Genomic DNA, 27,933 nt, shown 5'->3' with positions numbered 1-27,933 from the left:
AATATGGTAATCAACATTGGGCAAACCTGTTATCTGGTGTGAAGAAAAGGTTGCCAGGTATTGTTGGCTTTGCCTGGGAGAATCAGGATTCAGAAGGAGTGGGTATGCATATAGGTGGTCCTTGACTTACAACAGTTCGTTTCGTGATGGTTCAAAGTTGCAAGGTGAAAAAAGTGACTTATGTTTTTCACTGCTATGATCTTTTGCGGCCTTCCAACAAGCAAAGTCACTGGGCAAGCCAGATGCACCTCACATCTGTGTGGCTAACAACCACTGCAGCGACTCACTAAACAACCGTGGCACAGAAGGTCGTAAAACAGGGCAAAACTCACTTTACAGTTTTCTTGCTTAAGTAACAGAAAGCTTGGGGTCGATGATGGTCATAAGTCAAGGACTACCTGTATGTATGTGTGTACCCATCTAGGTGTGAGTTGTGCGCTGGAGAACTCGGTGGAGGAGGAGAATGTCGAGATCTGGAAGCAATTACAGGTCAGAGAGGGTTGCCTTTGTGAGACAGCCCATGGAGCCTTGTAAATGTAATGTTCCTGTTGTTTCACGGGGGCCTTGGCCCTCCCTGGCTGCCCTCCCCAGCGGGGCTTTGTCATGCCATGAAAATGCAGATGTTTCACATGCTTTCTGCTGGAAACTTGGCCGAGGGGGACCAGTGGGGAAGTTGATGGAGGGCTGAAGGGTTGGTTGGTAGCTGCTGAAAAGCATCCCTTGTCTCAAGAGATGCCTTCTCAGGTCAGGAGGAGGGGGAAGCGAAGACGCCCGAGGCAGCCTCCGGTGCCAAAGAAAATTTGCCTCGTGAAATGGAAATTCTGAAGCGCCAGCGAGGATGCCAAAAAAGGGGGAAATGGAGAGGAACGTAGCCCCTTGTTTCCATGATGCTTCCAAGGAGCAGCGGACTTGTGCCCTTCTTACCCAAGAATAGCAATGGCATTGAGGCTTATAAACCATCCCATCCTTTACAGCAGTGGTCTCCAACCTTGGCAACTTTAAGACTTGTGGACTTCAACTCCCAGAGTTCCTCAGCCAGCTTTGCTGGCTGAGGAACTCTGGGAGTTGAAGTCCACAAGTCTTAAAGTTGCCAAGGTTGGAGACCATAGCTTTACAGCACTCTCTGGGCAGTTTACAAGGTAGAAACATTCTTTGCATGTTGCTCCCAAACAATCTGGGTCTTCATTTGACCGGAGGATGGAAGTCTGAGTCAACCTTGAGCTCTGTCAGCATCAAACCAGAGGTGGGTTGCTTCCGGTTCAGCCCAGTTTGGCTGAACCAGTAGTGGCGGCGGTGGGAGGCTCTGCCCACCTGCCCTGATGCTTCACGAGCATGAGAAAACTGGTAGTAAACAACCCACCACTGCATCAAACTGCAGGATGTGGACAGACTTTGCCTGCAATGTTGCACTTTAACCACTGCGCCACCAGGGCTGTTCTTACAGTGGTATGATGGCCTAGAGGTGGAGCTCTCGCCCCACAATCAGGAGACTGTGAGTTCGATCCCAGGCAGACATTTCTCTCTCTGGACACAATGAGGATATTATCTGCTCAACAGAACTCTGCATTGGTGACAGGAAAGGCAGCTGGCCATTAAAATGCTCTGCCAGCTCCATTCAGTTGCCCAGACTCCACCCCATAAGGGATTATGGGGTCATTAAATGATGATGATGATGATGATGATGATGATGATGATGATGATGATGACGACGAGGAGGAGGAGGAGGAGCACCAGGGCTGTTCTTTCCCAAGAAGCTGAAACCTAGCTGGTTCTTTCAAATCCATGTAAGGTTAATGATCTCCCCTCTCCTCACAGCAGTGCTGGGTTTCAAAAATTGTTCGAACCTACTCTGTGGATGTGGCCTCCTTTGTGAGAGTGGCTTGCCGCCCATGTGACCGGATGGGAGTGGCTTGCCGCCCATGTGACCGGATTTGAAGATGCCGACACCACTTGTCAGAACCACCTTAATTTACCTCACACAGAGCACTGGCATGCATAAGAATATGATGTAAACTTGTTTTTTAAAAGGCATCTTTGGTTTGCGTTAAAACAACTTCAACCCACGCAATGTTCTGATTGCACCACAAACGCAGTAGTCATCCTTACCTTTCACAGAGGCATTGAGTTTTATAAATATGAGCATGATAGTGTAGAATAATCATATCCAAGGACCAGTGGTGGGTTTCAAAAATTTTTGGAACCTCTTCTGTAGGTGTGGCCTGCTTTCCGGGTCCACTGGTGGAACCTCTTCTAACCGGTTCGGTAGATTTGACGAACCGGTTCTACCGAATAGGTGCGAACTGGTAGGAACCCATCTCTGCCTCACAGGGACAGATGCGATGTTGGTCTCAGCCAGAAGGTGCCTCAGGTAAATTCCCCATCCCTAGAAGGAGCTTTAGGGAGAGATGAGCAACTCTTTGAGTAGGGAGACTGGCACCATGGAGTATCTCGATGGGAAACATCCTGCTCTCCATCCAATTACTGTCTGAGCAGTACTGACAAACAGCTTTATCGATGTGGGGGTGGGGGGAGGTTCTCTTCTCTGAACCTTCCAATAGGCTGACTCCACTTTATATTCCTTTTGAACTCTGAATGGAAACAAAGGTCCTTTGCTTTCTCTTGAAATTTTAGGAAGAACACTTTCCCTTGGGAAAGAGACTGTTTTGGGGGGAGAAAAAAAAACTGGTTTAGGAAATGGAGCAATATTTGTAGAAGCTTTCTGGTCTGGATTCAATTTCCAGCTGTTATTTTTGCTTATCCACCTGTTTTCTTTGCTTCCCCTCTAAATTCTCTCTTTCTCCTGAAGCTTTTTTTTTAAAAAAAAAATTATTCAAACGCAGCAATATGTATTCTAAAACTGGCTGTCAGATGCACTCACAATCCAAGTTTGTTCTGAAGAAGGCAGCTGAGCACCTCTTCAGACCATGGGCAGTGTGGTGGCCCACCTGAGGCCAGCAGAGCTGGCCGCAGAGTTGGAAAGTAAGGAGGTTGGAGAGGAACATGGGCCAGTCCTGGAGGCTGGGGAAGGTTTGGATGAAGGCTTTGCGTCAGAGGCTGAGACAGGGCCAAGGCTGTGTGGCAGTTATCTGCTGCCTTCGGAGTTAGACAGCAGTGAGGCAGAGGAACAGCTGGAGCCTGTCCCCAGTGTGCGCAGGCACAGGCTCCAGAAGAAAAGAACAACTCAGAAATCAGGGTTGACTTGGGAGTAAAGCCACAGGTGAATGGTGAATGACCCCTCCCATAGGAAATAGAAAAGGAGCGAAAGGGGAGTGGGCTTTTGCAGGAAACAATTTGTTTGTTTGCTTGCTTGCTTGCTTGCTTCAGGAGTGTGAAGATCTGTCAGTGAATCTCAGACTCTGTGCCAAGTCTTTCCTTGCACTGCACTGCATTTGGAAAATATTTACATGGCAGCTTTCCAAGATAGATAAGGTCTGTGGCCATAACTTCACCTTTGAAAGACTGTTTGCCAGGCCTTTGCTGAATCTGAATGAGAGGAATTCACATTCGTTTAATGAAAGGGGTTTTGTCGGGACCAGGAATCTGCCTCGTGCTTTTTGGGGAAGCCTAGATCAGAACAGGCAGCCCTATGAGACTCCCGGCTCCATGGCAAAGTTGAAAGAGGCATTCTAGAGACTTGGAAGAAAAGATGGCTGAGTCTTGAGAACGCTGACAAGCTAGAGCCAGGGGTTTCCCATGTGCAGAATCAATCTGGACATGCTTCTAGAGAACGTAGAAGAAGAAGCCACATTCATTGTTCTGGTGATAATGGACTTTTCTGTCTTAAGAGCCATGGTGACTCAATGGTTAGAGCGCAGTACTGCAGGCTACTTCTGCTGATCACCAGCTGCCAGCAGTTTGGCAGTTCCATCCTGACCGGTTCAAAGTTGGCTCAGCCTTCCATCCTTCCAAGGTTGGAAAAACGAGGACCCAGATTGTTGGGGGCAATAGGCTGGCTCTATAAACCGCTTAGAGAGGTCTGTAAAGCGCTCTAAAGCAGTATATAAGTCTAGGTGCTATTGCTAAGTACTATTGCTAACTATCCAAATGATAGCACAGGTTTGCTGTGAAATGATTGAGTAGCCTTTTCTCTTAATAACCAGAATAAAGACGTATGTCTGGCTAATGCAACTTCCTATCTCTCTTTTTTCCCCATAAAATATAATCCCTTGAGCCTGCACTATTGTTTATACTCAGTTTATTTTATTTTCCAAATGTCTGGTAAATGTGGAGGATGAGACCGGATTGTGATGGCCTCTATGCAGCCTCTCCTTGCTGTGTGGAGGGGGAAAAACCCTGTTGTAAGGTAGTGTCTACCATATTCCAGAGAGTCCCTTGTACTCTGGTCACTTTGAAGAGCAGTCGTTGGGAACGGTCCTTGAAGGCAACTCAGAAACTACAGCTGTTCCAGAATGTAGTGGGGCAAGTAGTTATGGAAGGGTTCTTCAAGTGCTCAGGTGTCATAGCTGCTTTTGCAATCTGCATTGCCCACCAGTGGGCTTTACAGGTGATGATTACATGTAAAGTCCTATGTGGCATAGCAATATCAGAAAAGAAAAGAAAATAAGACCCTGTCTTATTTTGGGAGAAACACAGTATCTACCAGGACCTAGGAAGGTCCTTTTTATTATGTTTCATTTTTTCTTCTTCTGTTCTTGTATGCTCTCTCCTCTTGCTTTTGAGAAGTACGTTTATTTTCAAGAGTAGAGTGACTTGCTTTGTGAGATGAGCCATGATATCAATTTGAAAGATAAATAAATACACTTGCCCAAAGGCATCTGGAGCTGGTTGGCCTCTAAACTGTGTCTGCTCGGGGCCTTGTCCCAATTAGTTTCAAACAAAAGCAAATTCCTGGAAACAAGGAATGTCAGCAAGGGTACGATTAAAATAATGGCTGTTCTGAGAGGGAAGATGTCTGATTATCACCGCTTTCCTAGCCAGGATGATGACCTGAGGAGCAACTAGCCCAGTGGTGGGATTCAAATAATTTAACAATTGGTTCTCTACCCTAATGACCAGCTGAGTAGGCGGGGCTCGGTGGTCATGTGACTGTGTGGGCGTGGCCAACTCAATGTCACTCAGATTGATGGGTGCTTCACCTTAGTTTTTACAGTGTAATAAGAGTTAACCAGAGAAGCAGTTTCTGTAAGCAGGGCAATAAAGATCAGGCTGGAAACAACACCAGAATGTTTCCTTCCTGCCTTCCTTACAGGATTAGCCCTTGTAAAGTGGGAAAAAACAAAAGGAGATTTCTTCCAACAACCGGTTCTCCTAATTGCTTAAAAAGTTAACAGCTGGCTCTCTCGAATAGGTGAACTTCCTTCATCTGATGTTTATCTTTTCTTGGAGATCTCTCTTTCTATGTGTTTTGGGAAGCATTCCAGATGTTGGACTCCTGCGTCCATCTTCTGCAGCGCTATGCCCTACATGTAAGAATATTTGCCAGTGACTCTACTAAGCTGAGTAATGGAACCAATCTTTTTCCTTTGATGGGGATATTCAGTATGGCCAGGTGCATAACTTCCTTTCCGTATCTTCTGTACCCAAATTGCAGGCAGCCGGCATCAGCAGAGATAGCCTGCAGTACTGCAGTCTAACCACTGTGCCACCATGGTAGACATCACACTGAGCTCTCCAAGAAAACATACAGTATTTAGCAGGTTGACATTTTCTGGGTTCTTATTTGACTTCTGCATCCTTCTGCAGCCGATGGAGGACAGCAAGCATGCACACTGTTTGAAACACACAAAAGAAAATGCACAGAGCCTAAAGGGATTGAAAAAATATATATCCGTAGAAGTAAAAGAAATCCCAAAACCAGCTTTAAAATACATCTTGACAATGATGTATCCAGCCCCAAAAGGACTTGAGACGTCAATATATATTTTCCTTGGCGCTGAACTATCTACAAGGGAGGGGCCAAGCAGGGTTCTCTTGGAAATGCATGACTCAGCTGACAAGGGAGGCTGGAGCACAACTAGGTTTCCTTTGGATTTGGAAACGAAGAGATTAATGTGCAATTCCCCAACGAACCCAATGATCAGAAAGCAAACATTCTTTGGATTACTGTATTCGCTTTTCCGAAGGCTTTGATGTAGCTCTTGGCTCAACTATGGCATATAAAATTAGTGTGTTCGAGAAAGATAAATACAAAAGTGAGCGTACACTAGGAAATTATATATACTGTACACTAGGGAAGAATAAGTAAAACTATATATACATATGTACGTGTGCAATTGGGGAAAATTGTGCAAATCAAATGCAGCTTTTTCTTTCCTTTTTAAAAAAAAATGTTTTTAAACTGAGAAAATTGGATAGAAAGGAACGCAAAACAACTCCGACTCCATTGTTGGCAGAGCATGACTGTAACCACCCAATTCCACCCAATATCCTAGGCACCGCAGATTGCACAAGCTGAATTTTTCAGAAACTCTTTAAAAATTGTTGTTGTTAGTTGCGAAGTCATGTCTGACCCATCGTGACCCCATGGACAATGTTCCTCCAGGCCTTCCAGTCCTCTACCATCCCCCAGAGTCCATTTAAGCTCATGCCTATTGCTTCGGTGACTCTATCCAGCCACCTCCTTCTCTGTCGTCCCCTTCTTCTTTTACCCTCAATCTTTCCCAGCATGAGGCTCTTCTCCAGTGAGTCCTTCCTTCATTAGGTGGCCGAAGTATTTGAGTTTCATCTTCAGGATCTGGCCTTCTAAAGAGCAGTCAGGGTTGATCTTCTCTAGGACTGACCGGTTTGACCACCTTGCAGTCCAAGGGACTCATAGGAGTCTTCTCCAGCACCATAGTTCAAAGGCCTCAATTCTTTGGCGCTCAGCCTTTTTTATGGTCCAACTTTCACAGCCATACATTGCAACTGGGGAAACCACAGCCTTGATTAGACACACTTTTGTTGGCAAGGTGATGTCTCTGCTTTTTTTTTTAATTTAATTTTTTTTATTAACAAACATGTAAAATACCCACACACAAAACTTAGACGTACACCACATTTACACAATACAATACGAACAGGAGCTTCCTGTTCTTTCCAATAGCAATTATCAATCAATACCGCTCACCTTATATTATTTCCCCTTCTATTGTATTTCATTCGGATTTCACCATTCTTAACCGTCTTATTTCTACTCATAACTATTATTTTTGAGTTTTGTTATATTCCTTCATTGATTCTTGTTTCTTTCCTCCATCCACCTATACCATTTATCCCATATCTGGTAGAATTCTGATTCTTCTTTTCCCTGGATTTCTTTAGTTAGTTTGTCCATTTTAGCACAATCCATAATCTTTCTTATTATTTCATCTTCGCTTGGAGTTAATTTGTTTTTCCATTTCTGGGCAAAGGCAATCCTTGCCGCCGTAATTATATGTAGTATTAAATACTGGATTTCTTTTTTGTATTTCGCAGACATTATTCCTAATAAAAAAAAACTTCAGGGTTCCATTCTATTTTAACCCCTGTTATTGCCTCCAGCCAGTTTTTGATCTTTTTCCAAAACTTTTTAGCTTCCTCATAGGTCCACCATAAATGGTAATATGTTCTCTGCTTTTTAATATGCTGTCTAGATTTGCCATAGCTTTCCAGCCCAGGAGCAAGTGTCTTTTAATTTCTTGGATGTAGTCCCCATCTGAGGTGATCTTGGAGCCCAGGAAAATAAAATCTGTTACTACCTCCATTTCTTCCCCATCTATTTGCCAGCAATTGAGAGGACCTGATGCTACGATCTTAGTTTTCTTAATGTTGAGTTTCAAGCCAACTTTTGCACTCTCCTTCTTCACCTGCATCAAGAGGCTCTTTAGTTTAAAGCTACCTTTAAAAATAGCCTCTGTAATAACACCCCGGCAGTTCTCTAAATCAGAGACCTACTTACCGCCATCAAGAAAGCTGGTTTAGCGATCCAAGCTAATGCAACATGCCCTGGAGGAGCCTTGAATGGAAATGGAACCAGAGGATCCCTTGGAGGAGATGCATCACTGTGCAGAAAAGGGAGGTTGGCCGAGGTGACTCACAGGCTGGGAGAAGAAGACAAAGGGAGAAAATAAAAGCACAAAACTGAAACGAAAAAGAGGGGGGAGAGCAATCTTAAATGGAGGGATAACAATGACTCTTGAATCAAGCTGAATATACAAGCTATCGTTTATCATGCTGTTTTCTCAGCAGCATACTGAAAGTGGTTTACTATTGCCTTCCCTCGGGATATTTTAGTCATCCCAGGCTAACTATCATCTTTGATTCCCAGGCAGAGTAACCGACACTGACCTAGTTACCTTCTGAGATCAGGCAAGGACATCTAAGGTAAAGGTAAATATTCCACTCGCACATAAGTGCTAGTTGTTCTCGACTCTAGGGGGTGATGCTCATCTCCGTTTTGAAGCCGAAGAGGCAACACTGTCCAAAGACATCTCTGTGGTCATGTGGCTGGCATGACTATATGCTGAAGGCGCATGGAACACTTACCTTTTCACCAAGGTGGTCCCTATTTTTCTACTTGTATTTTTTACATGCTTTGGAACTGCCAGGTTGGCAGAAGCTGGGACAAGCAATGGGAGCTCACTCCATTATGCGGCACTAGGGATTTGAACTGCCGAACTGCCGACTTTTCTGATCGACAAGCTCAGTGTCTTAGCCACTGAGCCACCACGTCCCTTTGTAAGGACATCTAGAAAGCGCCAAAGAGTCTGTTCAAAAGCCATTGGTCTGAAGGACCCCTCCCATGTGAGAATGTTGTGCCGAAAATATTGGGGTGGTTAGGTCTACCACTTAACGTTGGGAGACCAGAATCTGTCCTGGTTCTGAACCACTTAGTTGTGGTTCATGCATCTACCTTGAGCATTTCACTCTTCTTCGTCAGAAAAGTCCACATTTTGGTATTGTAAGAAGGGGAAGGAACTCTCCTTCTTGGTGTGTACTCTACATCTTGATTGTTTATATGAATCAAAGAGGTTAAGAGTGGTGCCACCTCTTGGAGTTTGACGTCTGATGGACAAACATGAGAAAAAACACTCATCATTTTGATTTGCTTCCAGTAGTAACTCCTTTGCTTTATCAGGATGTTGTTGCCCTCTTAAAGGTCCTGCCTTTCCACTTTATCTTGTCCTCTCATCTGATTTTATCGGATGCCCTGCCTCCTTCTGACCAATATGTGAATTTTGCTGGTTGGCTGTTGTCCCAAGAGAGCAGCTGGTCATTATGTCACCCAAGACTGAATGACTGTTTCTTCTGGCCTTTCAGAGTGTTCTTAGTGATTGTCTTCAGTCCACAATTTGGAAGGGCTCTGTCAACTTTCTTATTTGGGGTCTTAATGTCCAGCCTTTGCAGCGACAATCTAGAGTTAGAACAACTTGTTAAGTCTATCCGCATTAGGAGTTCTGCAGCAGAAGTTAGTAACGAATAAGCCGCTGAATGGTCACTCACAACCACCGAAGGTAAAACAAATAATAGCTTGACTTGCGCAACAAAAATAAGATAAATAGTCTCCAAACAGACTATAAGCAGTCTTGAAGTATATACACAGTCTATTTACAATACATTGAAGTTACAGTTGCTCAACTCACAATTCACCATGTAGACAGGTAACTACTATACAGACTAGCCACCATCCAATACACGGTCTTCTCTCCGAATACTAAGCTCATACAGTAACAGTCAGGAACAGTCAGGAACAATCAGTAGAATCAGGAACATCAGGGAACTCCGTGATAGTTCCTTCCTCCTTTTATGGCTGCTTAAAGCAATTAGCATCCAATTACATCTTTCTAGCATTTAAAGTAACAGATACATTTGTTACAATCATGGCTTATGCTCATATATATATACATTGCCAAGCCAAGACTAGGGTTACATCCCTAACACAACTCCAGTGTTATAGCTCTTGTAGAGGAGTTGTGTCTGGCCCTTAATCATTTGTTGTCTATTTACAGTGTTGGGAAAGATTGTGACCATTCTTGTCCCAAAGGAGCTTTTTCAAGAGGCAACTGGACTTCCTGGTTTTTAATGTAGACATTTCGCTTCTCATCCAAGAAGCTTCCTCAGATCTTGGATTACCATCTGAGCTGAAGAAGCTTCTTGGATGAGAAGCGAAATGTCTCCAAAGAAAAACCAGAAGGTCCAGTTGCCTCTTGAAAAAAACACCTTTGGGACAACCATGATCTGGATGACTGAGAATCTCCATAGACTTGTAGCCATTCTTGTTTGTTTGCACATCCATCAAGATGGATTTGACTCACAAACGCCTACACCTCATCATTTATTAAAAAGTTAAAAAGAACAACAGCTTGGTGGAATCTCAGTTCTTACATCTCTTCCTTTTCATTTATATTCCATTTATTCCTGTCACTCTGCATTAATTCCCTGTTCTCTCTGGGGCTTTAAAAGGGTAAACACCAGTCTGATTCCTGTTGGGCTCCACATGAAGGAAAAGTGGATTAAACATGGGAAAATTCCTCGCCCCTCCTTTGCTCTGCTGAACCTCCCAGAAAAAAAAAGCAGCCTAATTAAACATTTAATATGCTAACAAAGTTCATGGGGCGGGGGGGGGGGGGGGGGGAGTTTCCTTTTGTCTCAGACAAAAGGTTAGGTTCAGAGCAGGGGTGGGTTCCTGCCAGTTCTAACCTCTTCTATAGAAGAGGTTCCACAAATCTACAGTGCCGTTTAGAACTGGTTCCAGCTCCCTTCCCCCTCCCATCCACACATCATCAAGATGAAGAGCGAGAGAGGAATTCTGGGAGTTGAAGTCTATAAGTCTTAAAGCTGTCAAGTTTGAACACCCCTGGGATTTTTTTCCTAAAGGGTTAAGGGTGCAAGGGTCTTGTAACTTGACAGCTTTAAGACTTGCACACTTCAATGCCAGAGTTCCTGAGCCAACATGACTGGAGGAGGAATTCTGGGAGTTGAAGTCTACAAGTCTTAAAGTTGTCAAGTTTGAACACCCCTGGGGTTTTTTTTTCTAAAGGGTTAGGGGTGCAAGGGTCTTGTAACTTGACAGCTTTAAGACTTGCACACTTCAATGCCAGAGTTCCTGAGCCAACATGACTGGAGGAGGAATTCTGGGAGTTGAAGTCTACAAGTCTTAAAGTTGTCAAGTTTGAACACCCCTGGGTTTTTTTTTCTAAAGGGTTAGGGGTGCAAGAATCATGTAACTTGATAGCTTTAAGACTTGCGTGCTTCAAATGCCAGAGTTTCTGAGCCAACATTTTGGTTGCTAAGCAAGAGCGTTGTTAAGTGAGCTTCACCACATTTTACAAGTTGGCCACGCCCATCCAGACACATGGCTGGCAAGCCACTCCTACCTTGTCACATGGCTGGCAAACCACTCCCACAAAGCAAGCCACACCTATAGAAGAGGTTCTAAATTTTTTTGAAACCCACCACTGGTTCAGAGCTTTAAAAAAAAAATAGCAAAAAAAATATTGAAATAGCACCCGAGTTACATATACTTCAAATTAAAAACAAAACAAAACGCAGAAAGCCTTCTGTTTCCCTAAAGTGAAAGTTAACTTAGATGAGTGGCTAATCTCATTGACTGCATTAAGTTCGCGGCTGGTTAGCTGCTCTTTTGAGATTTTGCATAATGAATGAAAGATAAGTGTTCCGGCCTCCACCACAGACGTGGTGTATTCCTGTTCGGTGTGTGTAGCATGTACATTGTTTTAATAACTCGCTCGCTACCAAGAGCAAAGATAACAGGACAATGTGCACTTAAAGGCTGAGAAGCCAAGCATGAGATGTCATAGGGGCCTCTGTACAAGAGAGCCTCATTTTGATTTAATTAATGTACAATGAAGCAAGGGAGCTTGAGCTCAGTAAGGGAGCTATCTATGCATTCTTCTTCAAGTTGAGCTTGGCTCCAGAGGACTCTGTGGACATAACTGTGCCATTTTCCCCACCAGCAATAAGAGGGCCGCAGCCAGGATGGATTTTTGACTTTCCAGTCCAGCCTACTCTGCAGGATCCAATCTGGGTGGGTTACTGGGATCAGAGGTTTAGTCTTCTGAGCTTTCAGACTCATGCTGAGTCCATCCTCAGAGAACTTCTCTCTAGCAGAGTATGTGCTTTGGGCTATTCTATGTGTGTTCCCAAAGCATATAGTTGTTCTGACCGAGGCTTCCCAAGAGCATGAAGCAGACTCCTTGTCCTGACAAAAAACCCTTTTATTAATTGACTCTGAATTCTGCTCATTCACATCAAGCAAAGTCTTTCAAAGGAGGATTTACAGTCACAGACCTGGCTGATATCTGCAAAACTTGGCAAGGAGTCTTGGAAAGTCATAAACCAATTAAGTGAACTAATTGTCTCCTGCAAACCCCACTCCCCTTTCGCTCCTCTTTTATTTCCTCTGCAAGGGGCCATTCATCATCCACTTGTGGCCTTACTCCCAAGTCAACTCCTATTCTTTAGCTGTTCCCTTCATCTGGCCACCCTTTTACGGCCCTACCTGAACCGGGAGGCTCTCGCAGCAGTCACTCGAGCCCTTGTGATCTCTAGGCTGGAATACTGCAATGGGCTCTACATGGGGTTGCCCTTGAAGAGCATCCAGAGACTGCAGTTAGTCCAGAATGCAGCCGCGCGAGTGATAGTGGGCGCACCGCGGTTCGCCCACATTACACCCATCCTCCGCGAGCTGCACTGGCTACCTGTCGGTCTCCGGGTGCGCTTCAGGGTACTGATGACCACCTTTAAAGCACTCCATGATAGTGGATCTGGATACTTGAGAGACTGCCTTCTGCCGATTACCTCCCTCCGACCGATTAGATCACACAGGCTGGGCCTCCTCCGGATTCCATCCGCCAGTCAATGTCGACTGGCGACTACACGGAGGAGGGCCTTTTCTGTTGTAGCTCCGACCCTGTGGAACGATCTCCCCGTTGAGATTCGTACCCTCACCACCACCCAGACCTTCCGCACAGCCCTCAAGACCTGGCTCTCCCAGCAGGCCTGGGGATAGGCTCTAATTTACCCGCCCGAGTGTTGACTGTTGAATGCATGTTGTGGTTTTAATATTTTATTTCATTTTTGGTCACTTATTGTTTGTCCCTTGTTGCTGCACACCCTTCCCTTATGATTGTAAGCCGCCCTGAGTCCCCTCAGGGAGAAGGGCGGCCTATAAGTCTTAATAAAATGACTCCAAAAATGACCCTTCACATGTACACACTGGGAACAGGCTCCAGCTGTTTATCTGCCTCACTGATGTCTGATTCTGAAGGCAACTGATAACTGGCATATGGCCCTGGCCCCCTCTGTGCCTCCAACACAGAGATCTCATCAGAGCCTTTCCCAGACTCCAGGACTGGCCCATGTTCCTCCCCCACCTCCTCACTGTCTGAATCTGCAGCCAGCTCTGCTGGCCACTGGTGGGCCACAACAACAGTCTACTATTCTTGAGGATGGGCTCCAGCATGAGTCTGAAAACTCGGAAGTCTACACATCTAAACAACCAAATTCGTTGTATTTAAGTACAATGACAATAAAGATTATACTTATACATCTAGTACCAGTGACCAATTCAGATTGGACTCTGCAACATTATCCTGGGACACATAGATTAGCCTGCTCTCTTGGGGTTCCTTGATGATCTCCATCCAAGGATTAGCCAGGCCTGATCTGGCTTAGTTTTCAAGCTCAGGCAAAACCCTGCAACTGTTGAAATTTCTGAAACCTTCTTCTTCACGTCCTGTAAATTGACTTCTGGAGGGTTTTGCTGAAGTGAGAAGTCATGGGGTTTGCAAATTTGAGATGAGGGTCACCAGGAAATCTTCCTTTGATTGTGTGAAACATCTGGGTGGCTCTGACTGCAGACGATCAGTAGCTGAGTAGCTGGATGTGATGCCACAAATATTCTGTGCAATGCAGCACTTAAGAACAGAGCTGCATTGGCGCATGGAACTGAGATGTAGCTACATGCAATCTTTGGATTTTGGTCAGGAATGAGGATGTAGACTAACCCACCATACCTGGGTTGTGTAATTGGGGGAATGGCTGGATTTTTTTAAAAAATAAAGTTTTTATTTTAAAAAATATATAAATATTCCATCTTTCTTAAACAGTATGTCATCTGGGTACAAATATCTCTGTGCAATAACCATAAAAATTTACAACATTACTCACATCAATATTAATTCTCTAATCTTAGAATTATAGCATATTAAACAGTTGAACATAGTAAACCTGTTCATTTTCCCCTCTTCACTTATCTTCTAATAAAATGTGCTAATAACATTAAATATAATAATCCTTATCATCATAATACTAACAATTTTCATGTTATTTATATCTCCATCTTAACATATTTTCTGGTCTTCTTTCGCCTCCTTCTTTTGATTTCCAATTTCCTTTTTTATTTTCTAACCATTGATAAAACAATTCCCAATTATACAATATTCAATTTGTTCTTTCTCCTTAATTGCCAGTGTTAATCTGTTCATTTCTGCACATTCTAATGTTTTCCTAATGGGTGGACTTCTGATCTGTACAACAGGAACCTTACTTGCATTTAAAGCAAGACATATCTCGATGGGAAATAGGCAACTGTGTTTATTCAGCCTTTTGAAATAAGGAGCTGAAAAGACAAATGATGGGAATCCAAGAAAAAAAAGCCAGTGATTTATTGACCCTGTCACTGAACGGCAGGCACAGTGATGGTTCTTTGCTGCCCTCCAATCTGAATTTATGGGAGTCAATGCTACTACATTTGAGCTATTCTTTCTGTAAGCCAAATGTGGCCCATGATCCTCTGAGGAGAACATGAGAAGAACTGGGAGAAATTGCTACGAGTTCAAAGCTTGGCAATCTTCCTGAAGGAGGAACATCTCCAGTGAGAAGAGCTCCATCAGCCAGAATGAACCCGGAGGAGTGAGATTGTTTCCTGCCCTTGGGATCCATGTCTTCTCCAAGGTCAGGTCAGGCCTAACCTGGTAAGACCTCTTCCCTGAATTTCCCTTCCACCCAGACAATGGTCCTGCTGGCTGAATGGTTGGGAACTTCAACTCCAACCCATTGGAGATGTCTGGTCAGTGACAGAGTATGTTAATCTCCTTTAAATGTCCTCTGGCTGGAGAGTCTTGGAGGGGAGGTAGCTGAAAGCTCAAAGAAGAGGCAGCATCTTGACTAGCTAAAGGAGAATATTTGTTCTACAAGATTGAAATGAGAGATCCTCAGTGGTTTCTGAGCTTCGTTGTTTTCTTGTAGATCAGTGGTGGTATTCAGCCAGTTTGGACTGGTTCAGGCAAACCAGTAGTGGTAACCGGCAGGTGGCAATGCTATCAGTTCTAACACTGATGATGTTATCTAGTTTGGCTAATGAAATGTCTGTAAGAAAACAGAGAGGATCCCTCATCTGACCAGCTGTTCCCAGGATTTGACTTAAAAGAATGTGATTATTCCACTTTCTTTCTTCTTTCTCCTCCACGATATGAATGTTGAGTAGGGGGCAGATCAGCCATTTTCATTTCAAGCCCATGAAATCAATCACATGTGTTCACGGAAAAAGCTGTCCTTCGAGGAATGGAGCTGTGTCAGATTATCATATGGCTGTAGGTACGGCCAGATAGTCTTGCTAAAATACACTAAGGAGGCTTAGCAAACATTTCATTTCAGAAAGATTTCAGAAACCGTCTCTCACAGAAAAAGTTCGTGTACTTGAGGGCATTTCTTTGTATAAACAGCCTGCTGGGTTTCTATCAAGCACACTTTCTTAAAAATGTCGAGAACTTCTGCTGGATAAATATGAATCCAAAATGTGTTAAGTCCATCCTGCATATGATGAGTGGAGTTTTTCACTTGAACATTCTGTCTAGTACATTGCATGTGTACATGGTCACATGTAAAAAAGATGTGGAGCGGGTGTGGGTTCCTGCCAGTTCTAACCTCTTCTATAGAAGAGTTTCCACAAATCTACAGTGCCATTTAGAACCAATTCCAGCTCCCTCCCCCCGCCCGTCTGCACGTCATCAAGATGAAGAGCAAGAGAAGGAATTCTGGGAGTTGAAGTCCACAAGTCTTAAAGCTGTCAAGTTTGAACACCTCTGGAGTTTTTTCTAAAGCGTTAGGGGTGCAAGGGTCTTGTAACTTGACAGCTTTAAGACTTGAATGCTTCAAATGCCAGAGTTTCTGAGTCAACATTTTGGTTGCTAAGCAAGAGCTTTGTTAAGTGAGTTTCAACACCTTTTATAAGTTGGCCATGCCCATCCAGTCACATGGCTGGCAAGCCACTCCCACCTGGTCACATGGCCAGCAAGCCATTCCCCCAAACAGGCCACACCTACAGAAGAGGTTCTAAAAATATTGAAACCCACCACTGATGTGGAGACTCTAGAAAGACTGCAGAGAAGAGCAAAAGAGATGACTGGAGGGGACTGGAGGCTAAAACATATGAGGAATGGTTGCAGGAACTGGGTATGTCTAGTCTGATGAAAAGAAGGATGAGGGAAGACATGATAGTATTCTTCCAATATCTCAGGAGCCGCCATGAGGGAGTCTAGCTATTCTTCATCCCATAACTGGATAGACCAAGTTGCCTTGATAGACCTTAATAGAAGCCTCTCCAGAGTTGAGTTGTGGGGAATAAAAGAGAGTCTCTGTAGCTCAGGGTTGACCTGTGGAGTCCTTGGTACTTTCTGAGTGGAATGGGACAACTCACCAGAGCCAACTCGTCATGGCCAACTTGCCAGAGCCAACTCACCATGGAACAAGTTAACAAATACAAATTTTAATTTTGATTGAACCATGGCCAATAATAATAAAATAAAATCAATCCACTCAATCCAAAAATCCAAGTTCCACAAATTTTGATGAAAACATGGTTACTAATAATAAAAGTATATCAATGAAATGATTAATACTGCATTGAATTGTCCCATGGTGAGTTGGCCATGGCAAGCTGTCCTAGACCCCTTTCTGAGCTTGTTCAGAGAGCATCAAGGAACCCACAAAATCACCCCCATTTAAGCTACCTGGGGTTCTTGGAGAAGAGACAAGATATGAATCTAACCAATAATCACAGCTGCAATTGGAGTGATGCAGTGGAGAAATTCAATTTTTTTTTACAACCAGTTGTGTGGGCTTGGTGGGTGTGGCAGGGAAAGGATACTGCAAAATCCCCATTCCCTCCCCACTCCCGGGGGGAAGGATATTGCAAAATCCCCATTCCTACCCCATTCTGGGGCCAGCCAGAGGTGGTATTTGCCGGTTCTCTGAACTACTCAAAATTTCCGCTACCGATTCTCCAGAACCTGTCAGAACCTGCTGAATGTCACCCCTGGAATGATCTGAATCAACATTTTCCAGGTTATAATAAGCCAGAATTCCAAAGAATGTAACTTGTGATGAGATGGCATCGAAGTTGGCGTGTTTCAGATGAAAGAGAATTGAGATTAACTGTGCAGTGACGGATTTGAAGTTGTGCTGAAACTAAACTGAAAGGCTGGTTTTAAAAGTTCTTAAAGAAGAAGAAAAAGGAGAGGGTGAGCAAGAATATAGAGGGTGGACTCCTCCCTAAATAATCAAGGCATTTTCCATGCCAACTGTGCCTTTGTTTCCATACCCTCCTAGATCTTCCCTGTGTGACCCTGCTTTGACAGGGAAGCATTTTCCCAAAGCATTCATCCTGCTTTCTTCCTGTCCCTCCTCCTGGGTTTTGCCTCTGATGAGAAGCTCATCCACTCCATTGCTTCCTTGCCCCTGTGATGTTCCCAACAAATACTCTAGCCAAAGAAAGCCTGGATTCACTTCCAGACAATGGCCAGTCAACCTGATTCAATAGCAAGGCAGCACAGAGGCCCCGCAGGAAGCTGGAGCTGAACCTTTCTGCTTCCAAGGAAATTTTTGAAAGGAGGCGTAGCGCTTGCCTTCATCTCACACAGCCCAGCCTAAAATCTTCCTCTTTAAATCACCCCTGCAGCAAAGATTCAAAGGAATGGTTAAGAATATATTTTTTTTCTTCCCTGTGGGTACTTATGCTGATCCTTCAGAAGTCAAAATCTTCAAAGATGTTTGAAAAGAGACACGGCAATGATGGTGGGATTTATAGTGGGGTGTATTTTTTTTTTTACATCATTGTCAATGTGTAGATTCTTTCACCTAAAATCAACAAGCTTGTAATAAGCCAAGGTCTATCCTGCACAGTCTGGGTCTCCGATTGGGCCAGGTGGATTTCAGGTGCTACAGGAATGTTCCTGCTAAATTGAAGGAGACCCCATTATGAAATTGATGAGCAGCATTCATAGTGGCAGTATTTGTTAGTTGCGAAGTCTTGTCTGACCCATCACGACCCCATTGACAACGTTCCTCCAGGCCTTCCTGTCCTCTACCATCCCCCAGAGTCCATTTAAGATTGTGCCGACTGCTTCAGTGACTCCATCCAGCCACCTCATTCCCTGTCGTCCCCTTCACCTTTTGCCCTCAGTCTTTCCCAGCATTAGGCTCTTTCCCCAGTGAGTCCTTCCTTCTCATTAGGTGGCCAAAGTCTTTGAGTTTACTCTTCAGGATCTGGCCTTCTGAAGAGCAGTCAGGGTTGATCTTCTCTAGGACTGATCGGTTTGATCGCCGTGCAGTCCAAGGGACTTGCAGTGACTGCATAGAAGGACTGAGTGTAGTTTAACAAAGTTCTTGTCTTGCCTTAAACAGGGAAAGGTGGACTCATCCTGCATTAGAGAGAAAGTCATGTGTGAATTTAGCAAAAAACCTTGTATACGTTTCGATCCACATCCATAGCGTCCATTCCTTGGGTCTTGCTCTTTTGTTTTTAAAGTGAAACAGGGGGTCCTTTCCTGGGGAAATTCAGCTTTGGGATGCTCAGGACAGGGAGATGGGCAGGGACAGAATTGACCCAGATAGCAAGAAGGTGTCCATCTGCTAAATGATGCATGACTGTGCTTGGGATCTTCTGATTTATGGCCCTGGGGGGGGGGAGGAGGAGTCCCCATTTGCCTACCCGGCTTCTCCTTCTGTTGAATGATGAGTTCAGGGTGTTGGGGGTGGGGAGATGGTTAAAGTATCAGCTGTATATCGGTGCAAAGCACAGAAAGGGACATTAGCCTCTAATCAGATTCCAACAGTTCATTAAACCTGCCAGTCTGAGCACCGTCCTTTGTCTGCTTGGAGGCAGGCCCTGTTTTGGGCCAGATCCAGCTACCGCTCGTCTTTCTTCCCCTGCGAGCAGCCCCAGGCGCCTGTCACAGCTGGAGACCCTCCCAGCAGAGCAGAGCCTTCCAGCCAGGCAGGCAGGCAGGCAGCACAACCCCCCCTCCTCATTCCATCCGGCAGCCGCTCCCCCTTCCCCTGTAACAGAAGGGCCCCCAGGCGAGATCCTTCATCCGGGCAGCCTCACCTCAGGGAGATTTATGACCCCATTGGCCGTTGCAGCCTTGCAGTAGCTGGCCTTCCTGGGGGTCTCGGGTGGAAAAAGAGGCCTAGCTAGGCCAGGCAGAAAGAGGGAAGGGAACTGATAGGAGAGGCCGACCGATTGTGCTTTCTGCTCCACCCTAGGCGGATGGCCAAACCGCTGTTGTGGGTGACACCCTTGGATATGAAAGGCAGCACCAGAATAATAAAAATAAATACTTTGAAGAAAAGATACTACAACCATAAAAACAGGGAAAAGAAAAAGAAGTTAGGAGAAAGTTGGAGAAGACGAAAAATGATTAAAAGTGGAATTCGTGAGAGCCCAAGAGAAAATGGATAAAAGAGGAAGAAGGGGGAAATGAGTTGTAGTCGTAGATTAAAGGGAATAGTAGTGTGGTTGGTATTGTTATGCAACTAATTAAGTAATAAAGAATATTGTTAATTGTAGAAAAAAAATGAAAGAAATGCTCTTTATGTCAAAACGTAACTAGTGGGTATATATTGTTTATAGTAAAGACCAATAGAGAAATATGAAATGATAATTTGGTGCAATTTTTGAAAGGGAAATTGGTGTACTAAAAAAATGAGTATAAAAATGGAAAATAACGGAAGAAAATCATTTGGCTGAAAGTGAAAACCAAGCCATGAGATAAAATGGATTATGTAAAGGAGAGGGTGTAGAAGGGAAGATCCAGTCAACACTTTGTTTCTATAATATGTGTAAAGTTGAATTAATTATTTTAAAAAAAACTTTGAAACTGGATATGAAAGGCAGGTCTGGTTAGCTCACACCCTCCTGGAACGCATCTGTCCTGGGCATCCATTTCCTTCCGTTTATTCTTTTGAGCACGCCTGGTGGCTAGAAGATCCTCCTGTTCCTATGGCTCCGAAGGGGGGAACGGGGGAATTGCTAAGCGTTGCAATGAACCATCACCTCCCTTGCAAGTCCTTCTTTTAAGGGACTTCAAGTTTCTCCCAAGAAATGGCAGCTTTTTTTTTTTATTTGTGGGATTGCATGTTATTCCTGGAGGGACATGGTGGCTCAGTGGCTAAGATGCCGAGCTTGTCGATCAGAAATGTCGGCAGTTCGGCAGTTCGAATCCCTGGTACTGCGTAACGGAGTGAGCTCCCGTTACTTGTCCCAGCTTCTGCCAACCTAGCAGTTTGAAAGCATGTAAAAATGCAAGTAGAAAAATAGGAACTACCTTTGGTGGGAAGGTAAAAGCGTTCTGTGCACCTTCGGCATTTGGTCATGCTGGCCTCATGACCAAGGAGACATCTTTGAACAGTGCTGGCTCTTCGGCTTTGAAACGGAGATGAGCACTACCCTGTAGAGTCGGGAATGACTAGTACATATGTGCGAGGGGAACTTTTATCTTTACCTTCTTCTTTTGAGCACGCCTGGTTGCTAGAAGGTCCTCCTGTTAACTGTGGCTCAGAAGGGAAAGGGGGAATTTGGGGAAGGAAAATGAACCATCACCTCCCTTGGAAGTCTTCCTTTTAAGGGGCTTTCAGCTTCTCCCAAGAAATGGCAGCTTTTTTAAATTTATGGGATTGCATTCTATCCCTGTGCTTGGATGTGAATTTGCAATCAACCAGCCCAAATCCTGCACCAGGAAAAGTGGAGTTTTGCACCCAGGGTAATGTGTAATATTTGTAGGGAGCAGAGCAGAGCAGAGTAGAGTAGAGTAGAGTAGAGTAGAGTAGAGTAGAGTAGAGTAGAGTAGAGTAGAGTAGAGGGTAGAGTAGGGTAGGGTAGGGTAGGGTAGGGTAGGGTAGGGTAGGGTGAGGTAGGATAGGGTAGGAGTTGGAAGAGACCGTGGAGGTCTTCTAGTCCAACCCCCTTCTTAGGCAGAAAAGCCTATATCAGTGGTCTCCAACCTTGGCCACTTTAAGACTTGTTGACTTCAACTCCCAGAGTTCCTCAGCCAGCAAAGCTGCCACTGCCCTATATTATTCCTGCTTCCAATAAAGGAGAGAATCAGGAATGAACTGAACCACTGAAACAGGCAAAATTCTGAAATCAGTTGGGCCCAGAGCTGAGGTCAAAGTGTTGGAAAATACTTGGCACGGATGTTCTTGCTGGTAAACCTGGTCAACAGACAAATCCTTGGATTTTTCCTTTGCAAACCAGGATGCTCCGTTGTTGTTTTTTTCTCCTGGGCTCATCCTTACTTTCCTTCTTCTTCTCTTTAAGGCTATTAACACATTGGGAAACAGAATGTTAATGCTTGATGGGATGCCTGCAGTCAGAGTCAAAACGGAGCTGCTGGAATCAGAACAAGGGGTGAGTGCCAGCCTTCCGTTCTTCTCCATGCCGTGGAGATATTTCTGCTTGTTTATTCCCTTCATTTTTGTACCCAAAAAAGGATACAGTTTTCCATCCAGTTTCTTCTCACTCTCAATATCATCTATAGCAATAGCAATAGCAGATAGACATTTGCCGCTTCATAGGGCTTTCAGCCCTCGCTAAGCGGTTTACAGAGTCAGCATATCGCCCCCACAGTCTGGGTCCTCATTTCACCCACCTCAGAAGGATGGAAGGCTGAGTCAACCTTGAGCCAGTGAGATTTGAACCGCTGAACTGCAGATAACAGTCAGCTGAAGTGGCCTGCAGTACTGCACCCTAACCACTGCGCCACCTCGGCTCCTCTGGTAGAGTGGATGTACTCTTGATTCTTGCTCTGAAAGTGTCACCTACAAGCTTGGAGAGACAGCAGAGGTGGTCCAAGAAACTATTTTGAGAAAAGAAAAGGAACAAGGAATAGCCACACTTTCATGTAGAGATTCAACCATTCCTTAGGATTTGTTGGTGAAGAAAGTAAAAAGTGGGGAGAATTGTTTTTCCCCCCATGAACAATTAGCAATAATCCTACTAGTACAGAGGTGGGTTCCTACCAGTTTGCACCTATTTGGTAGAGCCGGTTCGTCAAATCTACCGAACCGGTTAGAAGAGGTTCCACCAGTGGACCAGGAAAGCAGGCCACACCTACAGAAGAGGTTCTAAAAAATTTTGAAACCCACCACTGGTCTTTGGATATGATTATTCTACACTATCATGCTCATATTTATAAAACTCAGTGCCTCTGTGAAAGGTAAGGATGACTACTGCGTTTGTGGTGCAATCAGAACATTGCGTGTGTTGAAGTTGTTTTAACGCAAACCAAAGATGCCTTTTAAAAAACAAGTTTACATCATATTCTTATGCATGCCAGTGCTGTAATTTAAGGTGGTTCTGACAAGTGTCGTCGGCATCTTCATATCTGGTCACATGGGCGGCAAGCCACTCCCATCCAGTCACATGGGCGGCAAGCCACTCCCACAAAGGAGGTCACACCCACAGAGTAGGTTCAAACAATTTTTGAAACCCACCACTGTACTAGTACATGTATCCTTGCCATAGTGTAAGTGAAGGTACTTAGTGGTAAATAATTCAGAGGAAGAGGCATTCTTTGAGTGAGGTTGGAACTAGTAGACCCTTTCCTGGACCTCTGACCATGCCTGGAGAGATTATGAAGATGAAGTAAGTGCCAAGCCAATCCTGCAATAATTGTATAACAGATCTTGTGTTCTCCAGAAGCAGAATCCCTACTTCCTGATATCTTCTTTGCCCTCAACATGCAAACCCTTCAAAATATCTTCTTCACCATGGAGATCAGAGGTGGGTTCCTACCAGTTCGCACCTATTCGGTAGAACCGGTTAGTCAAATCTCCCTAACCGGTTAGAAGAGGTTCCACCAGTGGACCTGGAAAGCAGGCCACACCTACCGAAGAGGTTCCAAAAAATTTTGAAACCCACCACTGGCGGAGATTCACAATCCTCCAGGTCATCATTGTTCCAAAGTTGCTTTTTCAAAAGGCAACTGGACTTTATTGGCTTTTTTTCCCCCTTGAAGACGTTTTGCTTCTCATCCAAGAAGCTTCTTCAGTTCATAAGCTTCTTGGATGAGAAGCAAATGTCTTCAAGGGAAAAAAAAACCAAGAAAGTCCAGTTGCCTTTTTGAAAAACGCCTTTGGGAAATTTTCTTCACTGTTTAGAGATGACTGTGAAATTTTCTCTTTATTGTCACTCCTCATGGTGATTTCTAAAGCCAGAGCCTTGTCCAAAAGCTTATTCTGCCTCCCTTATCCGCGGAGGCTCAGGGAGGGCAAAAAATAGGCCTCCTGGAAGTTCCATAAGGCTGGAAATGGGTCCATCTCTTGCCTCCAGAGGGCCTCCGGAGCCTGGGGATGGCTTTTTCGTCCTCCCGGAGGCTTGGGAAAAGCCTCCAGAGCCTGGGGAGGGTGAAAACACCTCCCCCTGCCATGGTGCAGGAGGCCAACTAGGCCATGCCCACCTTGCCATGCCCAACCAGCAACTGGGCAGAGAACCCATTGCTAAACTTTTTGAAGCCCACCCCTGGCCAGGGTGGACATGGTTCTTTTGTGCTCCACAGAAAGCAAGTCAAGTGTAGATGAGAAGTTACCTCCTGTGGCTGATGAAAGTGCTAAACAATCTTGTTTGTATTGTTCATTTTTATTTTGGGTTCTTTTTCTTAGGTTTTTAAGTGCTGCAATTTCATTTTATTGTTCTTTTGAGGTCCATATACAAAACTCAATTCCCTCCCATGCCATTCCTTCTAGGGGAAGATGCATCGGTCTCCCTTGTATGCCTTTACTGAGATTTTGTGTTACGTAGCTCACAAAAATTATCTTCCTGTTTATTGTGTGCTTGGAGGAGGAAGCAAGGAGATGGTTTTGGGGAGATGGGCTTTCCCTTGGTGACTCATTATAGGCACAGAAGGCTGTTTGTTCCAAACCTTGGAGCAAAAGTGGGATAAGGATTATGAGGATCAATGGATATTTTGGGTTCGTAAATCACAGAGCAGCCTCAAGTCCGAACATTTTTCTCTCTCTCAGGCATACAGTATGTGAGGCCACGGGGCACCCAAAACATCTCTTGATGTTAGAAAGGCATCCCATTTGTCACATGGTGGAAGTCTCAAGGCTTCTGACAAAAACCTTTTAAGCCTGACCGGCAGTAGGAACGGTCCTAGTGTTGTGGCCCACCAGTGGTCAGTGGAGCTGGTGGCAGATTCAGACAGTGAAGAAGTTGGGGAGGAAAATGGGCCAGACTTGGAGTCTGGGGAAGGCTCTGAGTATTGTTCTGTGTCAGAGGCGAAGATGGAGCCAGGGCCATCTGACAATTATCAACTGCCTTTGGAGTTGGATATAAGTGGGGCAGAAGAACATCTGGAGCCTGTTCCCGATGTGCACATGCACAGAGCTGCCAGAAGAAGGGAACAGCTAAGGAACAAGGGCCGACTCAGAAATAAAGGCACAGGTGGGCGATGAATGGCCCCTCCCCTAGGGAATAAAGAGGAGCGAAAGGGGGGTGGAGTTTGCAGGAGACAATTAGTTCAATTCATTAGGGTGAAGATCTGCTCCTGACTTCTTGCCAAGTAATTGCTGCTACAGCTTGGCGTTTGGATGATATCATCCTGGCAGCTCTCCAAGCCTGATAAAGGTCTGTAGTTGTGAAATCTCATGAAAGACTGTTGGCCGGGACATTGCTGGAAAGGAATTCCCTTTAACCTAAATAAAGGGGCTTTATTGGGACGAGGAGTCTGCTTCATGATCTTGGGAAGCCTAGGTCAGAACCCCTAGTTGAGGAGTCCCTGGTGTTTTCTGAGCTTTCTCTGCTAGACATTTCATTATCCAAACTAGGTAACACCATTGGGCTAGCACTGAGGATGTTATCTCGTTTGGGTAATGAAACATCTGGGGTTTTTTGGCATCAGGCGGGGCCTATCTCATTGCCATCTTGGGGATTCAATTGTTCTCCATGTAGAAAAGATGATCTGCAACTTGGAGTCTTCTGCATGCTATGTAGTTTGCAAGATTTTTTCTCCAATTATATCCTACTCTACATTGGTCCTATAAACAGCAGTGTAGAATAAGAAGTAAGAACAACAGCAAAAACAGGTAGGGGCAATATTTCCATACTGCAGCCAAGGAAAACCTTCCGTGGTTATCAAGGCTGGAGTCAATCTGAGAGTATCTTGGCCTTTAAGCTCATGTGCAAGTTGTGCTAAACTTCATTACTGGCACAGTTCTGAAACAGATCTAGAACCCAGCAGAAATGGGTTCTTAACAGCACTCAGTTTGGGAATCCTTTGGACATTCCCAGGAATCAGGAATTCAAATAAGAATTCAGTGTCTTCTCTAAAATCTCTGTACTTAAAAGTCTCACTATTAACTTTTTTTTAAAAAAAACTTCTTTGCAGATAATATAAAACTTTTGTATCTGTCTCTGATGTCCTTGTATGAGCACCAACAAATCATGAATGCTCTCTGTGAAAATGTTTTTACTTGTGGGTCTGAAATATTTTTTTTTGGCCATAATTCTCTCTCGTTTTTTTTTTTTAAGCATGCCTGTTCTCTGTTTGAAATTCCAGCCATCAGTAAAGTAATGAAAGATGCTGAAAGTTGAATAATGGTCCAGTACAATGAAATCCAAACAAACTTTGCAGAGCTGTATAAATAACTCTCATTCTCAATTGATTGATGGAGTGATAATAGGTTGGCTTATGAGACAGCTCCTGGGTCTTGATATTAATTGTGACTACAGACAACAGGAGCCCAGACTGATCTGGAAGGTGGTATGAAGAAGTGTTTTAGTGGTGGTTTCCATTTTTTTTACTACTGGTTTGCTCGTGCATACGCGTGCAATGCTTCTGCACATGTGCAGAAGCATTGGGTGAGTGGGTGGGTGGAGCCTCCCACCGCCGCCACTACCAGTTCACCCAATCCAGGCCAAACTGGGAGCAACCCACCTCTGAAATGTTTCCAACTGAAAGATCTTGCTTGAGGTACTAGAATAGAATGAAACAGAACAGAACATAATAGAACATAATAGAATAGAATGGAGTGGAGTGGAATAGAATAGAATAGAATAGAATAGAATGTATTGGAATGAAAAATAGAATAGAATAGAATATATTGGAAGGAAGATTCGATTAGAATAGAACAGAACAAAACATAATGTATTGGAATGAAGAATAGAATAGAATAGAATAGAATAGAATAGAATAAAGATTAGAACAGAACAGAACAAAACATAATGTATTGGAATGAAGAATAGAATAGAATAGAATGAAGATTAGATTAGAACAGAACAGAAAAGAACAGAACAATACATAATGTATTGGAATGAAGAATAGAATAGAATAGAATAGAATGAAGATTAGATTAGAACAGAACAGAAAAGAACAGAACAAAACATAATGTATTGGAATGAAGAATAGAATAGAATCGAATAGAATATATTGGAAGGAAGATTAGATTAAAACAGAATAGAACAAAACAAAACATAATGTATTAGAATGAAGAATAGAATAGAATATTCTTTATTGGCGAAGTGTGATTGGACACACAAAGAATTTGTTTCTGGTGCATAAGCTCTCAGTATACACAGAAGCAACAAAGTGATAAATCATAGATCATAAGTCTTAAGATACAACCGACAAGTCATAGCTCTAAGATACCAAATAGGGGAGGTAGTAGGAAAGGTGAGAAGGATAATAATACAATCCTACAACATGATTATATATCTTTAGGCATAAGTGTTTAGCAGATTGATGCACTGGGGGGGGGGGGGTTTCTTTGTGTCTAATTGTTTTGGCATGCAATGCTGTATAGTGGCGTCCTGAGGGTAGAAGTTGAAACAGTTTATGTCCAGGATATGAAGGGTCCGTAGATATTTTCTCAGCCCTCTTTCTGGCTCATGCAGTATACAGGTCCTCAATGGAAGGCAGGCTGGATACAATCGTTTATTCTGCAGTCATAACTCTCTGTTGAAGTCTGTACCTCAGTTGGGTTGCTGTACCAAACCAGACAGTTATAGAAGTACAAAAATACAAACTCGATAATTCCACTGTAGACGGTTCCTTTAGCTCCTAAGAACATGGTTAGGTTTGTCTGAATGTGAGTCCAGACCACTGTTGATATTACCACCATTCTGTGCCAGCAAGTGTGGCCAATAAGAAGGATTTTCCATCTCTGTTTCTGTGGCATTTAACAGGGTTACCCTGTTTTGAGGGAGATACCCGAAGAGAGAGGAGAATTTGGTTGCCACATAGTGGCTTGAAGCAGTGGTGGGTTTCCATTTTTTTTTTTTTACTACCGGTTCACATACGCAGAAGCATCCGGGCGGGTGGGCGGAGCCTCTCACTGCCACTACAACCGGTTCGCCTGATCTGGGCCGAACCGGCAGAATCCCATCTCTGGCTCGGAGTGATAAGTTCACAGAAAACCTTGAGTATAAGGATCGTTCATATCAGTCACGACTGGGTGATGTTTAGTATATTTCTTGGATCCTGGTTCTTTTCACCTTGAGGTTGTATCAGGGAGCTGGTATCTAGAGAGGCCCAGAAAGTTATTAGTGGCACTTTAAAGGTGTATTGGCACATCTTTAACAGCAGCATGATTAGAATGTTGGTGAAGAAACATAATCTGGGCCTAGAAGTTGAAATCAAAACCAGCCTTGCAGCCATCAACACATTTGAAAACAATAGGCATTCTCGATCTATTTAAAGCTGTCTTGGTGACAAT

At 44.0% G+C, this 27,933-nt stretch overlaps 1 protein-coding gene across 1 annotated transcript in view; it reads left to right on the top strand.

Annotated features, from left to right (window-relative positions):
* The window catches only part of KLF12 (KLF transcription factor 12), a 258,249-nt gene that overhangs the window by 86,793 nt on the left and 143,523 nt on the right, over positions 1-27,933 (top strand). Inside the window, exon 2 of the mRNA XM_087726921.1 lies at positions 21,539-21,628. Coding sequence (XP_087583047.1) covers positions 21,563-21,628 — 66 coding nt within the window. The 5' untranslated portion in view covers positions 21,539-21,562. The remainder of the gene's footprint in view (positions 1-21,538; positions 21,629-27,933) is intronic.

Source organism: Thamnophis sirtalis, unplaced genomic scaffold, assembly GCF_051295495.1.
Source record: "Thamnophis sirtalis isolate CommonGarterSnake01/CBP01778 unplaced genomic scaffold, rThaSir2_p1.2 scaffold_12, whole genome shotgun sequence".
In the NCBI taxonomy this organism is placed as follows: domain Eukaryota; kingdom Metazoa; phylum Chordata; class Lepidosauria; order Squamata; family Natricidae; genus Thamnophis; species Thamnophis sirtalis.
The sequence above is the reverse complement of the archived record's forward strand: the minus strand, read 5'-3'. Positions and strand labels throughout refer to the sequence as shown.